Source organism: Labeo rohita, chromosome 8 (assembly GCF_022985175.1).
Source record: "Labeo rohita strain BAU-BD-2019 chromosome 8, IGBB_LRoh.1.0, whole genome shotgun sequence".
NCBI lineage: Eukaryota > Metazoa > Chordata > Actinopteri > Cypriniformes > Cyprinidae > Labeo > Labeo rohita.
Genome location: NC_066876.1, coordinates 14,594,586 through 14,619,451, shown reverse-complemented (window position 1 = coordinate 14,619,451; position 24,866 = coordinate 14,594,586). Strand labels below are relative to the sequence as shown.

At 35.9% G+C, this 24,866-nt stretch overlaps 1 protein-coding gene across 1 annotated transcript; it reads right to left on the bottom strand.

Moving 5' to 3' along the window:
• Window positions 1-108: 108 nt before the first annotated feature.
• On the bottom strand, window positions 109-21,302 carry zbtb34 (zinc finger and BTB domain containing 34). The gene is made up of 2 exons (XM_051117998.1): window positions 21,182-21,302; window positions 109-10,464 (listed from the first exon to the last, which is right to left on the bottom strand). The coding sequence occupies exon 2, from the start codon at window positions 10,428-10,430 to the stop codon at window positions 8,904-8,906; it is 1,527 nt and encodes a 508-aa protein (XP_050973955.1). The 5' UTR covers window positions 10,431-10,464; window positions 21,182-21,302; the 3' UTR covers window positions 109-8,903.
• Between the last annotated feature and the right edge of the window lie 3,564 nt (window positions 21,303-24,866).

The following is a 24,866-nucleotide window of genomic DNA, read 5'->3' as shown; positions in this document are numbered from 1 at the left end:
AATACATTTGCTGTACATGTGCGCCATCTAGTGGACACCAGCATTATACACAAACACAAACACATTTCAATGCATATTTTACTGGAATGAGTAAAGCAAAGTTGTGCAGACATTTTGCCAAATCAGCATCTTTATTGTACAAACAAATGCATTTTTTATCTATTGACATTTCTTTGTATCATAAAAAAGCAATATACAAGCTTTAAGAACGAAAATAAAAAGCAGCACAGAATGATTATGAGTAAAATATATCATTTGAATAAATATAACTTTATATTTCATGCTATAAAATAAAATTCATAAATGGCGAGTTAATTGTTACAGCATCGGCGTCAGCTAGCTTCATGTACTTCATAGTTGTATAAAACAGTAGAGTTCTGAGGTTCACAGTTGGGTTGTGAGGTTGTACGTATAGTGGATTGACAGAAGGTTGGACAGACTGCTACTTACACAATAGGAGCTTAAGATCTGCTTTCCTCCGCAGTGAAAGTCCCATGCGTTCGGGAAAAGCAAGAACAGAAACATTTAGGTGCATCTCACTACACCTATGAGGCAGACTGTTTTGGGAACTAATGACTGAGGAATTGTTTCCCCACCTGAAGTAAAAGTGCAAGCTTAGTTTTGGACACACAAAGATCACTGCGTATCCAAAATGGCATTTTCTGAATACTAGTAAACCCTGAGTTCTACTTTTTTTCTTTTTGCAATGTCCCGAATACACAAGTTTGAATTCAAATAGTCACCAAAAATAGAAAATGTACTCAACCTGGGGCCATCCAAGACGTAGCTTTGTTTCCTCATCAGAGCAGATCTGGAGAAACTAAGCATTGCATCACCTGCTCACCAACAGATCCTATGCAGTAAATGGGTGCCGTCATAATGTAAGTCCAAACAGCAGATACAAACATCTCATCAATCTACACCACAACGTTTTAACTTCAAACCAATGCTTCTAGCTAAAATGCAAGTCCTTTATCCATAATACCGCTATCCATAAAGTCGTCTAGTCTGAATCAGGAGAGAAATACGCAGAGATCAAGCACTGTTTAAATGCGAAAGTCTAAAACAATTTACACAAATATGTCAGTGGATTTTGATGTGAAAAGACAATAGGGGATGGACAATTACATCGGTGGAAGAGTTTGAATTATAAATTATGCAAGTCATGTGGATTAATTGTAAATTGTGAAGTTTTATCAGCTGTTTGAACTCTTATTCTAATGGCACCCATTCACTGTAGAGCATCCACTGCTGAGCAAGTGAAAAAATGCTAAATTTCTTTAAATGAAGAACCATCGGTCTGAGGGTGAGTAAATTTTAAGCAAACACTACCAGTCAAAAGTTTTTGAACAGTACAATTTTTAATGTTTTTTAAGGAAGTCCCTTCTGCTCACCAAGCCTGCATTTATTTGATCCAAAGCACAGCAAAAACAGTAAAACTGTGAAATATTTTTACTATTTAAAATAATCGTTTCCTATTTGAATACATTTTAAAACGTAATTTATTCTTGTGATCAAAGCCAAATTATAGAAATTAATACTTTTATTTAGCAAGGATGCTTTAAATGGTTTAAAAGTGATGATAAGGACATTTGTAATGCTACAAAAGAATCCTGAAAAACATCTACTCAGCTGTTTTCAACATAATAAAGTTTTTTGAGAAGCAAATCAGCATATTAAGTATGATTTCTGAAGGATCATGTGACTGCAGTAATGATGCTAAAAATTCAGCTTTGAAATCACAGGAATAAATGACATTTTAAAATATATTTAAATAGAAAACAGTTATTTAAAAAAATAAAAAATATCTCAAAATGTTACTGTTTTTGCTGTACTTTTGATCAAATAAATGCAGGCTTGGAGAGCAGAAAAACATTAAAAATCGTACTGTTCAAAAACTTTTGACTGGTATCGTACTTTCAATTTTGTGTGAACTATTCTTTTAATAATTCTGATTGGCCTGTTCAATCTCGATGCATGAAGAAAGAAGATCTTTAGCGTATACCATAGCGGCAGGTTACATCTCTTAGAGATCCCTTTCTTATTTGACACAGATAAAAAAAGATGCAGCTTTTCACCAGTGACATTGAGGTGACAGGTAGATGAAGTACAAACAGAATGTGGACTGTGGCAACCACAAAAACAAAAAGCCACTCTGTAGAAGCATATTTGCCCAACCTGTCCGAGTTTTCACATAAAAGTTTATCTTAAAAAAAAAAAAAAGATCCTCTCCTTGCCATAAATGACCTCAGCTCCCTGACATCCTGAAAGCATTCATTTTGAGACACAAATCCTCCTGCAATCTGAGAGGCAGACAGACTCCAAAGAAAGAAAAAAAAAGGCTCTTAAAAAGGTTATTGCTTTTGCATATTACACAGTGAAGACATGTTGGAAGTGGAGAACCAATGGAAGACTTCAAGATTTCCTTTTCTTCAATATCTCTAGGTTTAGCTCAGTGTTCATAAACTACCTGAAGTAAGTCAACAGTTTTCAACAGTTAAAAAGGACGAGCTGCACAATCAAAAAGTAGTCCAACAGCCTTCCCTGTAAACACTTCTTTTTTGATTATTGTGCATGGCACAAACTGAACTGGTTTGATGCGAACAAAGCGAGTGAATATGGACCATGAGTATCTAGGTCAGTTGGCGGAGTAGGACTCTATTAGTACAGTTCATCAAATCATTTACAAGTGTACGTTAACCCCATATCACCGATTTAACATCTTTTTGCTTACACATTATTAAAAAAAAACAAAAAGAAACCTGACCAGTCGTAAAGCACCATTAAAAGGGAAACACATCCCAAGCGATACAATATTTGAGGCCTTATGAGTCCCAGACGTTGGGAGCATTACATGGTCAATTAATAATCCCTTATGGAATACATTTATTTATTATTATTATTAATAAAATAAAAAAAAAAAAATCATTAAGTGCATGCCAGGTGAAATATCACAAAAGAGATATAGCTATAAATGAAATCACTTTCAAGTTTTAAGACAAAAACAAAAAGTAATCTGTAGTTTCGTATTACACCGCGGAGGGCACCATGCAATTCTACTTGAACAATAAGTGGGCCGGCATGCATATTTCCCCCCTCAGACCAAACAATATACATAATACAGCGATCTGCTAACCTGAAAGCATCATCATTCTGATGAGATTATAGCCAAGCAAAAAAAAAAAATTATTAATTTTTTAACTTATTTTTAAGAGGAAGCTTCTGTATTGCGAAGCTGATTGTCCCGTTTTATTATTTCAGCATAATCGCTTTTAGTCGAAACTGCACAATGAAAATCTCTGTCGCTTCAATGCATATCGATCCCCTACAAATAAGATGTTTCCCCAGAAAAAAAAAGAATGATACAGAATAGAACAAATGCAACTATACAGAGAGAAACCTTACTGCATGTCTCAGTTACGATCTAACAGGTATATTGCTTTTGCATATTACCATTAGTTCAATATTTTTTTTTTTTTACAAAAGACCAGGCTGATACATTGATGCATCCAAAAATAACAAACATTTTCACCTTCTTTGAAGGAACCCCTCATCTCATTCCCATAATCTTGCATGGCGACACACACAAAAAAAAGAAAAAAAACAAAAAAAAAAAAACACTGCGGTGTAAGTGATTCACATACACTACTATTCAAAGGTTTGGGGTCAGTATGACTTTTTAATGTTTTTGAAAGTCTCCTTTGCTTGCAATAACCAATAAAGTCATATTGTAAAATTACTGTTATTACAATTTACATGAACTATTTTCTATTTTATTATATTTAAAAATGTAATTTATTTCTGTGATGGCAAAGCTGAATTTTCAGTATCATTACTCCAGTCTTCAGAGTCACATGACCTTATTATTGTTGAAAACCATATTTTTCTTTAAAAGAACAGCATTTATTTGAAATAAAAATAAAATCGTAATAAGTGTTGGGGAAAATTACTTCTAAAAGTAATGCATTGCAATATTGTGTTACTCCATAAAAAAAGTAAATATTTGCATTACTTATTTAGTTATTTTTATGTAAAGTAATGCATTATGTTACTTTCGCATTATTTTCGGTCACCTGGGCTGGGCTTGCTTATTTATTTTTAATAACAAAAAACTCAAGTTATATTTTTGGCAACTGTGAAGGCCATTTCCCGTAAGGCCAAAAGTGAAACAAATAAGCCTCCAGCGGAAGGAAGTGCCTCTGCACTTATTTCTGATTTCTCTCAACATGGGGACAGAAGAGCTCTCAGTCAATAAATGGGAAAACAGTAACTTTGTTTGATATTTTCTTGTAAATTTCAAAGTAATGCGTTATTTACTAGTTACTTGAAAGTTAAAGGTCATCTGATTACGTAACTTGCGTTACTTGTAATGCATTACCCCCAACACTGTTTGTAACATTACAAATGTCTTTAGTGGCACTTTTGATTAATTGACCCTTCGCAAAAACCCACCTTCCGTAGTTACTCTTGCTATGTTCGACAAACAATGATGCTCTCACACTACACACAAAAATAACTATATTTGAGTCCACACCAGTAAACGTCTGTTTTTGTTGCATTTACACGACTTCAACCAGTAGATCTCCTCAGCACGCACATTTCAAGCGCATCTCACAGTGAATCTAGCGTAAACTATCTGATCTCTAACGTAGTCAGTGTAATGGAATAAAAACAATACGTACTCTTTTCTACTGCAACTTCAAAGGAGGCAAGACAATGCTGTCCAAACTAACGCTTAATTGCTGAGGTAATTTTATGTTTTATGTTTCTGTTTGCTGTGCAGTGTCTGTTTGCCTTTCTACAATGTCGCCCTTTACATTTGAATAAAGTCTGATTAGCTGTTCAGTGTTTTATCGTTCATCAGCTGTAAAGAAATAGTTCTGAAAGTGATCCCAATGATATCATTCCTCTCTATTACAATCTCCTAAATTTGAAATGATATTAAGAACGTTAGCTTTCTAGATATAGTTATCCTTCTTGGTGTAAACGGCCGTTACCTTATTGGATCAACCTAAACGTGAGCCAATCCTCTTTTCTTCTTTACTTAAAGCACGAAAAAATCCTGAATGAATTTCAGAACGCATTTTATTTCAACTGTGGAAAAACGTCAATACACACAATTTTTTCAAGGTTAAGTCCACCAAAGTTAATCTACTCTGTGTGATTTGTTTGTCGGATAGAATGGCGGCATTATGATTGGTCAGATAACCTGTCAGTCAAGTTGTTTGCGAAGGGTCAATTGAATGTATTCTTTCTGAATAAAAAATAAGAATTTCTTTCAAAAAAAAAAAACAAAAAAACAAAAAACAGTAAAAAAATCCTACTGAGCCCAAATAGCAGTGAAGCCTGTTTCACATCAAGGCACCGGTTCAATCATCTTTGACAAAAAATAAAAAATAAAAATTGTACCATCATTCTTCAAAGACCATAGAATGACATCCAAAATCTGTTCATCAAATGCTAAAGCTTAGAGCTTCGCTCATTGTAAAACATCATCTCACCAAAACCTACTGAACCCCAATGTGTGAAATAAACGACAGCCAATGCTATAAAATCCCGACAGGTGTTAGAGCCAGCATGAGGCTGGGAAATGAGACGGAGAAGATCTACTGACACCTCTAAAACAGATTCATTTGTTCCAGGGCTTGGTTTTGGTCTCTCTTTTGTCCGCTGTGCAACATACTACACAAACCCTTTACAATTTTTGGTTTGCTCTTTGGTTAGTGGCCAAAGTCACGTTCACATTATCCAAGATGAACGGGAATATTAAGGAACAGAGCAAATCGAAACATGTTCAGGGAACAAAGCAGTCAGGCTTACAATGTTTCAAATGGCATACATGGCATCTCATGTCACAGAACGACACCAAACATGCTGTCAGTAGTACAAGGTGTTCTGCATTCAGAGTTTTGGCTCTTGTTAACTGTAATAACAGAGTTATCACATTGGCTCATTGTTTAAAACTGCCATGATTTTAAAGCGCTAAAATAAAAGCGGAAGCTTCATCTCACTCATCTGCCACTAAAACAAGCACATGAAGAGATTTTAATGGCACTAATATAGCATTCTAAAATTTGCAATTTGAGTCAAAATAAATGATTTTAAAGAAAGGGCAGAAGTCCTGAAGTTCAATCTGGAAATACTTGACAGTGATATAAATGGAGGTTTAAAAATGCTATGAGTAAACACCACTGAAGTGACAAACTGAAAATGAACACATAACAGCACCATAATGTGTATTTCAACTTAACGAACTTTCAGAAACAAGTTTAGTCCAAGGCGTGATACCCGTTGCGTTTCGCAGAATTAAGGAGCTGTCTTGGAATGACAATACCGCAGTCTCTAGACAAAAGGTAACGCTACTTATGCTAACTATCCTTGGCTGATGGTTGTTAAGTTAACTTATATAGGGTGTGGTAAAGCAAATATCCAAATGGTATGTCAGGCAAACTTGAAAGCACTTGAATCTTGTAAAAGCGAGGCATGTTTTAATCTGTCTGAGCATCGAGAACTATAAATCAGATATACTGCAGACAGTCAGGAGGCAGATGCTCGACTGTAGTGAATCTAGTGTATTGCTCTCGACAAAACACTCGTTTTGCATCGTATGTAGCCGCTTATTCGTCAGAATGATTCAAATAAGACAGTGTGGTGATAAGAAATAAAAAAAACATATCTAAAATTGCCATGCGAGACAACAAGGAGCCTTATTCAATCACAGGTCAAGAAAAGACACATTAAAAAAAAAAAAAAAAAAAAAAAAAAAAAACTGAGGTATGACGTTTTGCACCAGTTACATAATGAAAATGGATGGGAAGAGATGTTGTGGAGATAACAGGCATCCAGGTCTCTTTCTTCACAATACTAAATGTATAAAAGTGCCCACAACACTGCAGGTTTATCTTATTACTGCTCTATTGTAGTATGAAACATTACACTACACCTCCACCATAAACAATACACCTCCATACTACTTAACATTAGCAAACGCATACCGGCAGTAAGTGAATCTTCTTCGATTATACATTTCTGTATTGAAACACCATACATTTTGGTCTGTACATCGACAGATGCACAAGTGTGAGAAGCCAAAGAGAGCTTCTTCTCACAGCTGTCTGTTCCACATACACAAAATAAGAAAGCAAAAGGTCTTTCAAGCTAAACACAAGAAGAGCTGTTTAAAATTGAAGAGCTGATCGAGTGTGTACATTAACGCTATAAATATTTCACCAAGAAGTTTTTTCCCCCCCTTCTTCTCATGGCGGTATGGCCCTAAGGCAATTTTCATAACTTGCATGACTCCCGCTCCATTTTTAGAATATATATTAATATATAACTTAAACGTTCATTTTAAAGGCACACCCTCCCTACTGGTGTTTGGGAAAGTACAAACCATAAAATAACATTGTTTTTAGAATTAAAAGCTAGATTTTGAGAAGAAAAGGAAAGAAAGAGACTTGGCACAAAAGACAAGATTCCTTAACTAAATACTATTGTTGACTGTGCTGCTACTCTAGCACTAATCAGTGATTACACTGTTGATTTTATACTGAAACCGATGTGGATCTGGACCACAAAACCAGTCTTAAGTAGCACAGGTATATTTGTAGCAATAGCCAAAAATACATTGTATGAGTGAAAATCATACATTTTTCTTTTATGTCAAAAATCTTTATATATTAAGCAGACATCATGTTCCATGAAGATATTTTGTAAATTTACCACCGTAAATATATCAAAATTTAACTTCTGATTAGTAATAAGCATTGCAACTTCATTTGGACAACTTGGACAGTTGGACATTTGGACAAGGCGATTTTCTCTCAGATTTCAGATTTTCAAAATCTGGAATCCTAACAAACCATACATCAATGGAAAGCTTATTTATACAGCATTTAGAAGATGTATGAATCTCAATTAATTAAAAAAAGACCCTTATGACTGGTTTTATGGTCCCAGGTCACAAATGGATAATGTTACAGAAAGAGTGTAGAATGACAGACTGTGATTATACTAAAAATATGGCAATTAAAAAAAATACAAAATAAAAAAATAAAACAGATCCTGGATCCTGAAAATACACCACAGGTTCACCTTGTACTAACATTAGTCTCACAGACATATGCAACATGGCTGCTAAAGAAAACTGAACAAGATGAATCCAGATTTCAATACAATCACTAAGGAATATTTCACTGAAGTATCAAGCCTTGGTAGAGTGGAGATGTTTTGTTCAAGGGTTTTACCGTAGCATTCAAACCCTATGAAACTAAACAATGTGACTTTACTGAGAGAAGCATCTTCCCCTCCTTTCAGGTTCTTTGCTATGAGGTAAAACCTGGCTGGAGTTGACAAGCTACAAATACTGTCCATTATGAGTATGTTGAGGTTGTATAATGAGGTATTGAACGGATATGTCACAAAGAGCCTTGCACTGGCAGATAAACCATTCCTCGTGAGTGAGTGGCCTACTACAGGCCACATGTGCAAAAACAGGTCAGGTAAAAGCGTGATATGACGAGCATCTCATCTGAGCTTTCACATTATTCATTATTGCAACATGCCTATATTACTCTGTAAATATGTTGAAAAACATGGAAATATATATATATATATATATATATATAGATATATAAAAATGTGATAAAACTCTTAGGAGGCCTTGATTACAGAGACCTCCACCCCGGTTATTTAATTCCCCGATTATAGGACTCCTTCCCTTTGAAAAACTCCTTAAAAACTCTTCTCTCCATCTTAGTCCTGTGTAGAACTTCCACAAAAATGGACTTGTAGAAAATGCGCAAGGCAGGTTATTTCTTGTCGTTCTTTAAAAACAGCTGGGCTTCATCGTGAAAAGAGTAACCCTTTAAGCTTCCTTATTAGATAAGGAACAAGCTTTTTTCTCAGTATCCACGCAGAGGTTTGGACGCAGGGGTTTCTTCCGGAGTACACTTGCCGCTTTCTTCGCTGGGGGTTTTTGTTGACAAATCATCAGGGTAAGCTGCTCCGCAGGCTGCTTCGCCCTCGGAGGTATCCTCTTGCTCCCCTCTCTGGGCATCTGGTGCCTCTGCCAGCAAGTCAGTGTGATTGTTGACTTCTGTGCCAGAGGTCATGTGCTTCTTGCGCAAGTGCTGGTTGAGTGTGCCTTGGAAGGGAAAGCATTTGCCGCAGATCTGGCAGTGGAAGGGTTTGTTGTCCGTGTGGCCGCGGATGTGGTACTCTAGCTGATCTTTGCGGGTGTACTTCTTGCCGCAGAACTTGCAGACGAAGGGTGTGATGCCCATGTGCAGACGCATGTGGCGGTCCAGGCTGCCCTTTTGGTTAAAGGACTTGCCGCAGTAGATACAGATGAGGCGCTCGTTGTAGGGGTACCACTGTCCACGGAAACTCCGCTCCCTTATGTCGTTCTCGAGGGTCGCTGCCGTCGCGGGTGCATCTCCTTCGTCGGCACTGGGCTTGAGCTGAGTTAGCAGATCGGCTGGAAGAGGCACGGGACGTTTCGGGCGGGCACGACCACCTCGGACGCTGCTGAGCAAGGAACGAGATGGGCTAGAAGAACTCAGGCTGACGAAACAGGAGGAAGGTAGTGCGGAGTAAGTGTATCCGGCTGAGGAAAGCACAGGCCCATAGGATCCCACGCTGACAGCCAACACCTGTTCACCATCCACTAGCTCTGTATGATAGCCGTCATCACCTGCCGACGAGCTATCAGAGTAGGTGGGCCGGTCGGTTTTCTCCAGCTTGATATGGACGTCGGTTACCTGTCCGTCTTTGCCGATGAGGTCTACTTGTTCCGTCTCGACCTCCATGGATGTCTCCTGCTCAGATATCCCGTCACTGCTCCCTCGGTCTGATTGACCCTCTTCTGCCACTCCCTTACCTGAGCTCCGCCCTTCCGCGCAATGATTTTGTCGAGAATAGTAAGGCGGTGAAATCTGGGTGGGGTTTACAAAGATTCCTCCGTCTTTCACACCATTCCGTCCAGCCCTTGAGGTGGTGCACTCATCATCTGGATCGGTTCCACCAGGCACAGGGATGCTGATCTTCGAGTGAATACCCTCAAGAATCTGTGTGCATTTGTCAATCACAGCTTGCATTTGGAGGAAGCTGGCAGCCGTAAGGAAGCTGATGACATCACGTAGGCGCAATGACATGCGGCCAGTATAGCAGAAGGCCAGCAGCTGCTCAAACACCTCAGGGCTCTTGATTACAGAGATGGAGAGGCCGCTCATCGTGCCTAGCGCCGAATGGTCACGGAAGTACGGTGAACTGGCGGCCAAGACGGCCTTGTGGGCTCGGAATGGCTGGCCCTGAATGTGCACAATGATGTCGCAGAGCTTGCCCTGGAGACGGAGCTCATTGAGCTGGTTCAGGACGGTGTTGCTGAACTCAGGTACATCGAACTCTATGAGGCTACTACAGTCCTCCATGACTCACTGACGTCTCTCCTGGTTTGTAGAGAACCTGAAGAAGAAGAAGAAAAAGGCATAAGGAAACACATTTATGGGTTGATTATATTAAAGGCAAAATATGTACGTTTGCGCTGCTAGAGGGCGCATATTCAAAACAAACAATGAAACAAGGTTGCAGTTTGATGATGCTGTGATCGAGTGTGGAATCATAGGGGTTTTGTCTTCATCCCCAAAGCCGATCCAATCCTTCAGGACAAAAATCATGTCAATAGATGAGCTAATGTATTAAAGACTTGAGGCAGGGTGGGGCTGAAAGTCGTGGAAGGGAAACGAGGACACTGTCATTGGCAGGTGACACAATGACACAGTTCGTTACACTAGTTAGAATTGCTTATTTCTCTGGATTTAAACATTCTTGGAAACATTTGGGATAATGTGAGTACACAAGTCAGCAAAATATATCACTGTTCTAGTGGGTTTTGGATATTTTAAATCAAAATATCTTATATTGTGCCTTTAATATGCCAATTTTTTCCCCACATCTGTTGAAATCTACAGAATTCCACAAATTCTACACTCTCAGAGAGGAAATATTTGGTGCAGGTTTAATCACGATCCAGTTATGATATTGTGAGGTGTACTGTGTGGGCTAATTATATGAAACTCTAGAAATAATCAGGGTTTCAATTTCAGCACAGTATAGTACAAATCTACACCTTAACCCTATTACCAAACAAAAGATGCCTTGGTACATTGGCGTCAGCCTGCTTGCAGCTGATCCACACTTCCCCAGTGTTTTTCACATGAGTAAACATGCTGCTGTATTACACAAATGTAACATCCACATGGAAAAGACAGTGCCACTCACTGAAGACATTTGCTAACTAGTACATTATTTTTCAGTTCAGGAACATTCTGTATGTTTGTCTGGGTCACACTTTATTTTAAAATCCAATGCTCGCTATTGACAAGTTATTAACTATGACTTTTGTCTCAATAAAATCCTTTTGCTGCTTAATAATATACAGGTTTGCCTAAATGGTTCCATAAAGAAACTTTAACATCTGAAGAACCTTTTTGTTTCACAAAAGGTTCTTTGTGGTGAAAGAAGGTTCTTCAGATTATAAAAAGGTAAGAAAGAGATGGTTCTTTAAAGAACCTTTGACTGATGGTTCTTTGTGGAAACAAAAACGATTCTTCTATGGCATCGCTGTGAGGAACCTTTAACAGTACCTTTATTTTTAAGAGTGTGTTAGTAAGGTAGTTGTTAAGTTGAGGCATTGGGTAGGATTACAGATGTAGAATATGGTCATGCAGAATGTGTGCTTTATAAGTACTAACAAACAGCTTATATTAATAGGCATGCTAACATACTAAAGTGTTCCCTTTGTTCTAAAATGGCAACTTTACACACATTTATATTACATGACATTTATTTGCATTATTACATGCACTTGCATACATGAACTATTCAAAAGTTTAGGGTTTGAAAATGTTTCATGTTTTTGATGCTCTAGTCTCAGCCTTAGACATCACACAGACGGACTGGTGGCTGAATGTCTGATGCACATCGCACACAAAAGTGGAAATCAGATTGGTTGAATTATACAGGATTTCCGGGAGATGTGTATGTTGCGTTCTTTAAAGTCGTGTTTACGAATGTGACGATAAGTGCTTATCAGGATCAACTAAACACTGGATTTTCAAAAGTATGTATAATTTTTAAAGTCTGTGGCATAGACTCTTTAAAATATGTCCAAGAGTTTTACACACCAGTCTGTTATTGTGGGGACATTTCCACGTCCCTAAACATGACGTGGAACAAAATGTGATTGGTTGCGTTACTGGTCAGTCATATGGTCTACTGGGCGGGCCCTGGCCATTTAAAGCGGCCAAGGTTCCCAGACCTTCTGCCGTCAGTCTTAAGGTCTGCCTAAGCGAGGCTCATAAAGGCTATTGTCAAAATGCAGTCAAATCAAGTAATATTTTTAAATATTATTACGTTTTTAAAAACTAACTTAATATATTTTAAAATGTCATTTATTCCTGTGATGGCAAAGCTGAATTTTCAGCAGCCATAACACCATTTTATATTCTAATATGGCCCTTCAGAAATTATTGTAATATGCTGTTTTAGTGTTTAAATAATATTTCTTATTATCAATGTTGAAAACACTTTTACTGCTTAAGTTCTGGGTGGGAAACAACAAAGGATTCTTTGATAAACAGACATTAAAAAAATCTACTGAAAGAATCTACTGATCTAATTTAAATCTTTTGTGACATTATTAATTTCTTTAAAGTCATTTTTTGATCAATTTAATGACTAGCCACAAACTTTTCAATGGTAGTGTACATGCTGCCATGGGGTTTTTTTTGGATCTCAATAGGCTAAAATGCTTTAAATAATCAGAACATTCTGTGATAAGACACTGCACCTGACAAATTTCACAGAGATTCGCAAAGCAGAAAAAAGAACATAAAAAAGGGAACATATGTTCAGCTTACTGTGGCTCTAGAGTGCAAGATTTAGTGAAGCATCCAGCGCACACCTTAATCCAATCCTTTGTATGCTGCGTATACTGAAGCTAAAGCACTTTAAAAACTCAGCTCAATCTTTTCCACCTCTTTATATTACAAAAAAAGCCTAGAGTCATGACTGGTCTTCAAACACACCTAGAAAAAACAAACAAAAAATCCCCAAGAATGGTTCATATAGTGCTCTCAAGCAAAGGTGTCATCCAGAGCAAAGTCTAAAAAGCAGACAAGGTATCATAGAACAAATACGATCTCAGATGTTCATGGGTGTGTTGCTGAGAGATATCATTAGATCAAGTTGATGCGTGGCCAAAAATGACATGGGAGAAAGAGTGATCCATCATTAAGAGCATAAAAGTACTACTGCAGCCACTTAACTTGAAAGTAATATGTTGAACAGCACAGCACATTATAAAAGCTATATTTAAAAAGAAAAGGGGAATAATCTAAATTTCCATAAAGCTGTTCTTCTTATCTTCCTCTTTACAATCTTCTCTCTAGGTCTTCCTAGAATCCTACAATCTTCCTAAGTCTTCTCTTCTCAATCTCTAGTGATTCAGCACGAGTCCCAGTCAGCAATTTGGAAGCGTAAACACTTTCTCCAATTGGCAGAACTTGCCGAGACACCTGTCTTGCCACCCATATGTTGTCATTTTGCCACGGTCAAGACAAACAGAAAAAGGGGAAGAATCATAGAAACACTAAAGAGAAAGAGAAACGATTTCAACTAAATTACTTTTATAAACATAAATACATAAAAAGAAGAAAAAAAAAAAAGACTTCAATGGTGCCCGCATGTTTGAACTTCCAAAATGCAGTTTAAATGCAGCTTCAAATGGCTCTAAACAATCCCAGCCGAGGAAGAAGGGTCTTATCTAACAAAACGATCTGTCATTTTCGAAACAAATTGACAATTTATATACTTTTTAACCTCAAATTCTCATCTTGTCTTTGCGATGCGCATGTGTAGTCTGTGTAATCAGGGTCAATACAGTTAGGGTATGTCGAAAAACTCCTGTCTCGTTTTCCTCTTCAACGTCAAAATCATCCTACATTGCTGTTTTACCTTTTTTTGTAATACGCGTTTGATCTTCTTTGCATGTTCACTTTGTAAACACTGGGTCGGTATTTCTGCAGCGATGTAGGGTGATTTTGAAGTTGGGGAAGAAAACGAGATGAGAGTTTTTTAACATACCCTAACTGTATTGAACCGTTCACGCAGACTTAGACAAGACGAGTGTTTGAGGTTAAAAAGTATATAAATTGTCAATTTGTTTTGAAAATTATTGATCGTTTTGCTAGATAAGACGCTTCTTCCTCAGCTGGGATCATTTGAAGCTGCATTTTAACTGCATTTTGGAAGTTCAAACCTGGGGGCACCATTGAAATCCATTATATGGAAATCCATTATATGGTTTCCTCAAGAAACATAATTTCTTATCGACTGAAGAAAGAAAGACACAAACATCTTGGATGAAAAGGGGGTGAGTGAATTATCTGTAAATTTTTGTTCTGGAAGTGAATTTCTCCTTTAATATTTTAGAGGAAAACATACGTCTAATTACTGGACCAAGTTATCTTTTGCATCTGACTGCGCTAAAACTGTCAAAAACACACAAGGTTTATATATAAACACAGTTGGTTATGTCTAAAGTGAAAGTAAGCAGAGAGAGAAAAATAGATGCGTACATAAGCTTCACATTAAAGGGATAGTTCACCGAATATTAAAATTTAAAACCAGTAGAATTACATCAGTTAAATGAAGGCAGATTTGTAAAGTTTTTGAAGTTTCGGTTTTGAAAATAAGCCGTTTTGCAAATTCCCTAAGAGAAATGGATTTTGAATGAAATCGAAAAACAACTGATGTGAAAAAAAAGTGGACGGTTTATAAGTCTTAAAAATTAGCCTTTGACATGCACATTGGCTTTTGCCAAATCTCTTATATCACTTCCTATATAAATATTACGTCCTTTATGTTCACATGTACACGTAGTATGAAGTCATGTCAAAAAGGCGCCTTGCCACTGCTTCTGCGAACCAAGCTAAACTCAAGTTTGACAGGTTGCCAGAGAATGTATACTCAGTTAATCTGGTGGACCCATGGGGCAAGCGTCCTGGCAGCACTCCAGCAAGATGCAATCACAGGTTTCGCACTCAGGCTCATGTCCCGAGGAGAGAGTGGAGGCAGAGGGGGGGTTAACACAGCTCTCGATCATTAAAAACAATAAAATCATGAAGCTACTTCCTCATGTTATGGATTGCACAAGTAACAGACCAAGAGGCACATTTATATGGTGGACTGGTGAAAACATTGACTGTTAAAGGTTAGCACTTTCTCAATGAGATAATGCAGCAGTGTCAACAGTGATATAAGAGATTTGGCAACAGCCAACGTGCATGTCAAAGGCTAATTTTTTTGGCATCAAAAGAGCTGTCCCAGTCGAAGTGATCGAGTTGCCTCGGTTCACTGCATGACACATTCATGTCCAACCATAAGTTACTTATTGTATCTGTTAACTCGTGGATCAGCATGTTTGTTTGTTCTACAACTGCAATTTTACAAGCATTTGCATTACATACCAGACCAAATCTGATGTTGAAATTAGGTAAACACCATCTCAGCCTAATTAATCTTCCTTAGGTTAATCTAAATTAGCCTTCTTAAAACGCATTAGGATAAAATCTGCCTTTTAGTTCCCAAATATTAGCAATCAGATCAAGGCAACCACAGGTCCAAAAACCATAGGGATAAAGCCTTCACACACACACACACACACACACACACCCAGAATCCCTAAACAACAGTCAAAATAAAAACTCAAGGCTAACCAGGAAAACTTCTTTTACCGGTTCACTGAGCAAGCCGTTAAGACTGAAAACCGCCATATCAGCATTGGCAAATGAACACTGCAGAAGGCCTGCTTCAAGATAAGCAGCTTTTAAGCCTATTCTGCAAAATAAAACCTAGTCCAGTACCGCCAAAATTGCTTAACATGCACAGTCTGGCAGGAGGAACCCGATAGGCCGTGAGAGGGCGGAAAAGTGGTGAGGAGTGCTTGCAAACTTTGTTGGGAACTGTTTTCAAGAACTACCATGAGAACACAGAGTACGCTGAGCAATGTGCTTTATCTCAGCAACACTTTGATAGAGAAAGCAGCAAGTATCCTCATAAACATTGCGTCCATATATTTGAATATAAGTACATGAGCTCTCACAGTGACAACAGGCTAACCTGCTGCCATCTGGGTAATTAAAGCGGTAATTCAAAAAGATGTTTGTCTACGCAGTGAATGCATTTTTTTAATGCGTATGACTAGAGAAGAAGGGCTGTGGTGAAAAAAGGTAGGAAAATATCCAACACCCATAATGCACTGGGCTCGATCAGACTATCCATGAAAAAAAATGTGCACTTATGATCTGTAGTTTGCACAAAGGCCCTAGAGCTGCCAAGAGTTCACCACATGATGCTTTTATCATTATTTTAATTAGGGCTGTCAAACGATTAATCACAATTTATCATCCAAAATAAAAGCTTGTGTTTAAATAATATATGTATGTACTGTACATATATACACAGTACACACATATATTCTGTCGTTTGACAGCCCTAATTTTAACAATACAAAACTGTTAAAAAATCTGTTAACTTAGCTTTTGATGTTAGTTTAATAAGGATTGATCTATATTTACTTTCTACAGTGAATACTATGCTGTTATTGTACATTTCTGTAATAATTCTTACTTGAATACTACTATTAAACCCACCTGAAAAACATAAAACTACTGTTTATTTCATTTGTATCATTTCTTTATTGTATTTATTTGTGCTACTGTTTGTAATTTGTTTAAATGTTCTTATTTTATTACTGTTTACTCGTCTTTAACAATGTTTGAAAGTTATAATAGTTTTTGCTGTTACTGTACTCTACCAATTAAAAGTTTTTGAACAGTAAGATTTTTAATGTTTTTTAAAGACATCTCATGCTCACCAAGCCTGCATCTGTTTGATCCAAAGTACAGAAAAAAACAGTAAAATAACAGTAAATTTGTACTATTTAAAATAACTGTTTTTTATTCTAATATATTTTAAAATGTAATTTATTTCTGTGATTTCAAAGCTGACATTTAAGCATCTTTACTCCAGTCACATGATCCTTCAGAAATCATTCTAATATTCTGATTTACTGTTAAAAAAAAATCATGTATTATTATTAATGTTGAAAACAGCTGAGTAGAATTTTCTTTAATGAATAGAAAGTTCAGAAGAACAGCATTTATCTAAAATAAAAATCTTTTGTAACATTATGAATATCTTTATTATAACTTTTGATCAATTTAAAGCATCCTTGCTAAACAAAGGTATTGATTTCTATAATTTCTTGTCAAAATCGCTAAATCCCAGCCTCTGCCCAATCAGATGTACCAGTACTAAGGTAGAAACCCATACATTAGAGTCTAAAAAAAAAAAGCTTATTTTAAAGAAAAACATCAGATGAAGTTATCAAATATATTCAAATAGAAAACTGTTATTTTAAATAGTACAAATAATAAAATTGTACTGTTTTTGCTGTACTTTGGATCAAATAAATACAGGCTTGGTGAGTAGAAGAGACTTCTTTAAAAATTAGTTACAAAGAAACTAACTACAATCTCTAATCACACTTATGTAAGCACCACTATTAAAGCACTATGCTGCTAGCAAATCTATCATGATAAAATATACCTCAACAATACAGCAGTATGTAGCTCGAACGGCTACCGAAAAATGGGTCAGAAGCTCTGGGTAACATCCCTGGTCCCAGGCATGAGGCTACACCAAAGGAATCTTCAGTTAAAGCACTAACATATTGCTCCCAATCGTGACAGGAGAAAGATCATAAAAAGGCCAATGTGCATTAAGAACATAGTCCAGGCCTGTTTTGTGCCTCCTCCCATCGCCATCTACGAGTCCAGCCATTCTGATGGCAAGAAAGGAAAAGCTACATCAAAGGGAAACTGCAGCACAAATTCGAAAGGATAATTAAGAATCGCTATAAAGGAACTGGCAAGGGAAATCAGCCAGGCTTTGCATATCTAACAGGCATAATCAGAGTGGATAAAAATACCACCAAGTCATTCTGTTTTGCTTCGGGTGCGCAGGTCAAAGGCATCCTTTCTTCTTTCCCAAAGTCATTCCCCATTGAAGCTGGCCAAGAGACAGGGAATACACAGCCAAAGACCACTGAACCACGAGCTTCAGGGACAAACTGCTCTTCAGCATTCCCAAAACATTCAAGTATTATACTCACAGCAGATGTCATTACATTCAGAAGCAGCTAACAAAAGCCGAAGCAGCGAAGGTGATGTCTTGTGTAAGGTACAGGAAAAATCCTTCAATGCTATAAATCTGCCATAGCAGGAGGGCTTTCAAACCAAAACCATTAAACAACTAATACTGAAGAGAAGCAGCCACCGCCACAAAAATGAAAGGTTTATCGAGTGCAAAGCAATAATGCCTACTCATGCACACGACTTAATTGGTTTGGCTCCGTCTGTTCAGACAAGCCTGGTTGGGAAACATTCCGAGTGGTTAGGAGGGACTTATGGGACTAATGCCTCCAGAAATGCCATAAATGCACCTATAGGAGCAGTGTGTGCAACACGCCTTTTAAACAGACAAGGAAGTGGGGAAACCCACAGTGAAGACGCTTTGTACTTCCTGATGAGAAAATATGCATACTTTCAATTTCAGGCTACTGCTCAAAAATACATTTTTCAGGTACAAAATCACTCTGAACACATGTCAGAGGTTTCTATATAACCTAAGCTTAAAAAAATATGGCATTTGAAGGAATGCTTTCTACTCAAGTTTCAACCATATATCCTTTCTATAGAATGCAACCATGCCCTCCCATGATTTTTGTAAGTTTCTAAGTCATGAAATGAACCAATTATCTACAAGCTGAATTGCAACATTACAAACTTTGATTTAAAGCAAAAAGGATCTAAAAATCAGGCAAGTCAAAGATCATGACTGTGTATTTACTGGCTTTAATGAGGTAAAAACTGCAATCCCATGAAACATTGTGAAAGACACAACTGAATTGATGGAGACATATAGAACTATTGAGTTAATGATGTTAATATATACAGAAACCATATGTTTTTACTTTTCTTGCATGCATATTACGCATACAAATATTTTATCAGTTTAAGAACGTAAACAGACTTGACTCTACGTAATATGCAGTGCATCATACAAATGGGTGTGGGTGCAATTCTCGCATTTCTCTGGGTAATATCACCAGGAATTCTGCTGTTAAACATGATTATTTTACAATAAGTTGAAATAATGTGGGCTGATGGCTTCAACTACAACCTCCCAACAACCTTGTAGCTCAAAGTAGATCTGTATTTAAAAGCTATCATTCAAAATCAATTGCCCAAAGAAAAAAATGAATGAGATTTTTACTTCCAAAACAAGATTGCTGCACTCTATTATTCTTGTGAGCTACTGTGACAGATTTAACCTACTAACCTGCATTTGTCAATTACAGTTAACCATTTAGCAGCCACTTAAGTAGCACAAGTATATTTGTAGCAATAGCCAAAAATACACTATATGGGTCAAAATGTTCGATTTTTCTTTTACGTCAAAAATGTTCCATGAAGATAAATTTCCTACTGCAAATATATCAAAACGTAATTTTTGGTTAGTAATACGCACGGCTAAGAACTTCATTTGGACAACAAGGGCGATTTTCTCAATATTTTGATTTTTTTGCACCCTCAGATTCCAATTTGCAAATAGTTGTATCTCAGCCAAATATTGTCCTATCCTAACAAACCATACATCAGTGAAAAGCTTCTTTATTCAGCTTTCAGAGTTTCTCAATCTCAATCTCTCCAGGGTCACAAATGAGGATAAAACTCAAGCAATCTATCACACATAAACCAGGATTTAAAAAACTAGAGCAAAGTGTAAAGGTAAGGAAAAGGAAACACATTTTTTTCTTGTTAAGAGAAAGGTAACCATTTAATAACTCAAAGATAATTATTATACACATGAACGATCAACTGAGTTGAACTTAACAACCCTATCTGCCTTGACAGATTTCTATTGTTTGATGACCTATGACTTTATTCCATCTTAAAATAAAGCCAATAATGATGTACAGTATAAACAGGCAAAGCAATATGAAACCACTCTGTTTTTTAAAAGGTTTCAAAAACGAAAGACATTCACAGCAATTATATAAATAAGTAATTATGGCATGCTAACAACTTCTGAAAGTGAAACTATAAAGACGATTTTCTCATTCTTGCACAACACTCACACTTTACTTTCCTTGTACACCAGTCAAAAAAAAAGTTATATTATATAAACACAGCACTGTTTGTGGACATTCACACATATTATGATATGTGGAAGTTATTTTTGTTCACTCAAAAAAAAAAAAAGAAAAAAAAAAGAAGTTTTCAAAAAAAGTAACCGTTTCATTTTCACTTTAGATTAACTAAAACTAAATGTGACAACTCACTGGCTTAGCTACTAAGCTAATTAAATGTTTCAATTAAATGTTAGTTTCACTTTAACTTCAAATAAATCATTACCACCTTAATAAATAAACCAGTAACAGCTCAATTGACACTGGCTGTGTTTTAAAACCTTGTGAGCTGCCTACAAATACAGCATGTTTAGGCACAACAGACATCTATAATGTACAGAAAAGCTATCTAGGTAGGCAGCTTACTAGTTTATGTGGTAGTCAATAACTTACACTTTCGATGTTTAAATGCCTTAACTTAACACGTTAGTGCACGGTACTTTTCCCTCACGTCTCCGGTTGTAATCAAAAGTTTTACTTGTCTAAAAACAAACAGGAGGGTGGGAAGTGGCCCACTTGCTTGTGATTGAGGGGAATGTGGAATGTGGAGGCTGGCAGCTAACACTCACCGCATCTGAGAGAAAAATAAACACGTAGTCTACGTTGAAGAGCTAAAGAGCGGTGTAAAATGGTAAGGTCAGTTCATGACATTTTCGGTCGGGTAGATAATCTGTCCAGCGCTGCATGCGAACTCCCCCTCAGCCGAGTTGCTGCCAGGCTAGCACGTACCAAAGCTGTCACGGAATGCTAGCAAGTTAGCCGGTTAGCGACATGTACTTAGAAACGTCCGGTTGAACCGCGTCAAATAAAACAACGATGACGTCTGAGCAAACATACTGCGCTGTTAAAAATATCACGCCTCACCTTCTCCGATCAAACGTCGCCCATTCCTCTGCACAGCGACTCGCTTTAGCTCCAGCCTGGCCTCCTCCTTCCCCAGCTGTGCTCCTCAGCCGTTGCTATTTTTCCAGCTCTCTGCCCAACCGGAAGTGGACGCGTGCGGTCTCCAGGGGACGCGCTCTGTCTCTCGAGTTTCTTGACGTGCTGTCAAGGAAATCGCCCAGTCGATGCTATAGAGATCAGTGGCAGGGCTCGCCCCCTTCCCTTCAACTTTTCGGTACAAGGGTCAGGGAGTGTGTGTTTAAGGATGTTAGCTTTGTTGCAATAATTTCACTGAAGGGTATCCAGAATTTGTTTCCGTGAATAGGCTGTTACCCACTAAACCAGATTTTGGGGCCGGTTTATAACTCATTAAAGGAACATAAAGTCTGCTTACAAATACAGATTTCTTCTTAAAAATTAAATGATAATTATAATAGTTTAAGTTAACTAATACTTATAATAATTATTAATAATTCTTAATATTATTAGAGTTGTTACTACAAATGTATATATTTTTTAATAAATATAATAACTATCTTTTACTAATGAAAATATGGTAATAATAATGTAGATATTGTTTACCTTTTCTTTTATGAATCTAATAATTACGAACGTATAAAAGAACAACAATCGAACAATAAAAAATAAATTATAATAATGGTAATTATAAATATTACTTATAAGAGATATTATTATTAGAATTATTACTACACATGTATATAGGTTTAATAAATAGAATAATTATATTTTTTAAAAAACAATGTTAATAATATTATAATAATAATTATTAATTATATTATTTATAATAGCAATATTGTTTACTTTTTATTTTATAAATCTAATAAATATGAACGTATAAAAGAACAAAAATCGAACAATACAAATACAATTATAATTATAATAATTATAAATAATAAGTATAATAGTTATTATTATTATTATTATTATTATTAGAGTTATTACTACAAATGTATATATTTTAATAAATAAAATACTTATATTTTTAATAATAATAACAATAATAATATAATAATAAATATAATGATATATATTTTAAATATTGCTTACTTTTTCTTTTATAACTCTAATAATTATGAAGGTATAAAATAACAAAAATCGAAAAATAAAAATTAAATCATAATTATAAATAATTATTATAATTGTTATTATTAGAATTATTACTACATACATTTTTAATAAATATAATGGTGATAATAATATAACAATTATTGTTGTTATTTTTATTGTTTATAAATATTTTTTATGATACACTTTATAATAAACTTTTATTATGTAATATAATAATAATGTACTATAATAATAGTAATAATTACTTAATAATTATTTATAATACAAATATTGTTCACTTTTTCTTTTATAAATCTAATAATTATGAACGTACAAAAGAACAATAATCGAACAACAGAAAATAAATGATAATTATAATAATTATAACTAATACTTATAATTGTTATTATTATTAGAATTATTACTACAAATGTATATATTTTTAATAAATATAATAACTATATTTTTTAATAATAATGATAATATAATAATAATAATAATAATAATAATAGAAATATAGTTTACATTTTCTTTTATAAATAAGCATGAACGTATAAAAGAACAACAATCCAACAATATATAACAATAATAATAAACTTAAATACAGCAATATGCATTATGGATTAGAAGGGAAATAGATTTACTAATTTCAGAATATTTTTTTACATGACCTAACAATTTGAAAATGCATTTATTTATTTACTTAGTTTAATTTTTATTTATTTGTTGTATTATCGTTTTGGTGCCTTTTAGAGAAAAACGTAAAACGATGTAACATTAATTCAATACTGTGTTTTATATAACGCACATACAGTACGTGGTAGAAGAATTGACCCGTTAACCTACTATTTGAATTTTCAAAAGTCTAAACTCGTAATTAAACAATCTATAGTGTTGTCATGAAATTCGGAGTTGACGTCACCCTTCTGCATTCTTCATCTGGCCAGTTTCGAGCTGTTTTACTAAATCCAACAGCAGAGGGCGCCACAGGCCAAATTAACAAGCCTAAAAAAGTTCTCATCGTTCAGTAAACAACAACCGTGATTATAAAGGCTACTCTACACAGGCATATGTAGAGTTATATAATCATCACTTCTATAATATAAAGTAGAACACTGACGGAAATAACGTATTACATAGGCTACAATGTGTATTATAGGTTTGAATACGCTGTTCTGCAGCGCTCACTGAGACATCCAAATTTATTACATCGTCGACAAGACGATGTTTCAGCAGCTGGAAGCAATGTTAGAAGAACCTTGGTAAGTTTTTACAACCAAGCTTTTATTTTCTAGTTCTCAATACTGAAGCCATAAAACCGATACACCGACTATGAAAAATATATGATGCAACCTTTTTCAGTCACAGAGCCAACTCAAAAACTCAGCCGGCATAATGGTTTTTGGGAAGGACCGCTGAAGAACCTTTATTTTTAAGCGTTAATCTTTTCCAACCCTCTATTACAGCAATTTTCTACTAACATTAACACTACATATGATCATCCCAGAGGGGAAACTAGATTTATCTGTATCTCCATTTGAGAAACTTTATCATTGCATAATCATGTCATGCTTGAAAACCTTTGATTTGTTTACATCATTGATTTACATAGTCTCAAGGGCTACATTTACAGGGATATATTTGGAAATGAACCAATGTATGCAAAGAGGTCTGTTTGAAATTCCACAGATGTGTTCATTTATGTGTTTATTTGCTGGAAGTAAATATTTAAACTACAAATACAGGATGCCTTTGAGCACATTTGGTGCATTCTACAGTCCTATCAAGTTTACAGATTGGATATTGGACTGAATTAGTGTCATTTACAATTTGTCTTGAAATATTTGACATTTTACACGTATCCAAACATTATATACCTGTTAAAATATTTACATGTGCCATTTCAGTCACATGAACCTACTCCAACCAATCACACTGCTTCAAACAAAATCTTTTAAACAAAAACCTAATATAGTTCATGTAACTAAAAAGATTCAGTAATTGAAGTTGCCGCTGTAGCATAATAAGGTATTAGGTTTTTATTTTTTGCACTTTTTTTTCCACTTCAGCCGAGAAAGAATGTTATCCACAATGAGCTTTTTTCATCATCTTATTTGAGGGACAGCTTGGCCTCAGAAACGAATATCTGACCTAATCTGAGTGCAGGTGGGTGACCGGTGTAAGGAGCAAAATCGCTTTGTCATCGCACGTGCTCTTGAGCGCGGCCCATGTTAAACAAGTCTCTCTTCTATTCTCTGACAGTAAGATAATTCACCTATTTTTTTTCTCTCATGCTCTCTCTCGCTCTCTCCCCCATTAAAGAACCACACACACACGCACACACACATATACACACAAACACAAAAAATACATAGCCACAGGTATGGGGTGATTAGAAATGGTTTTGTTGACCCCAAGGGGTGATGGTGATATTGATAACATTTTCAAACAGTCTTGCTCATCAAAGGGTTTCCTGTTGAAGTTGTAATCTTCCTTGAAATAGGGCTTTGTTAGCCACCGCGCCATTCACTTGACCGAAAATTCCTCGGCGGTAAGCTAATGGGGATGATTTTGAGCGGGGTCGGCGTTGGGGATCAGA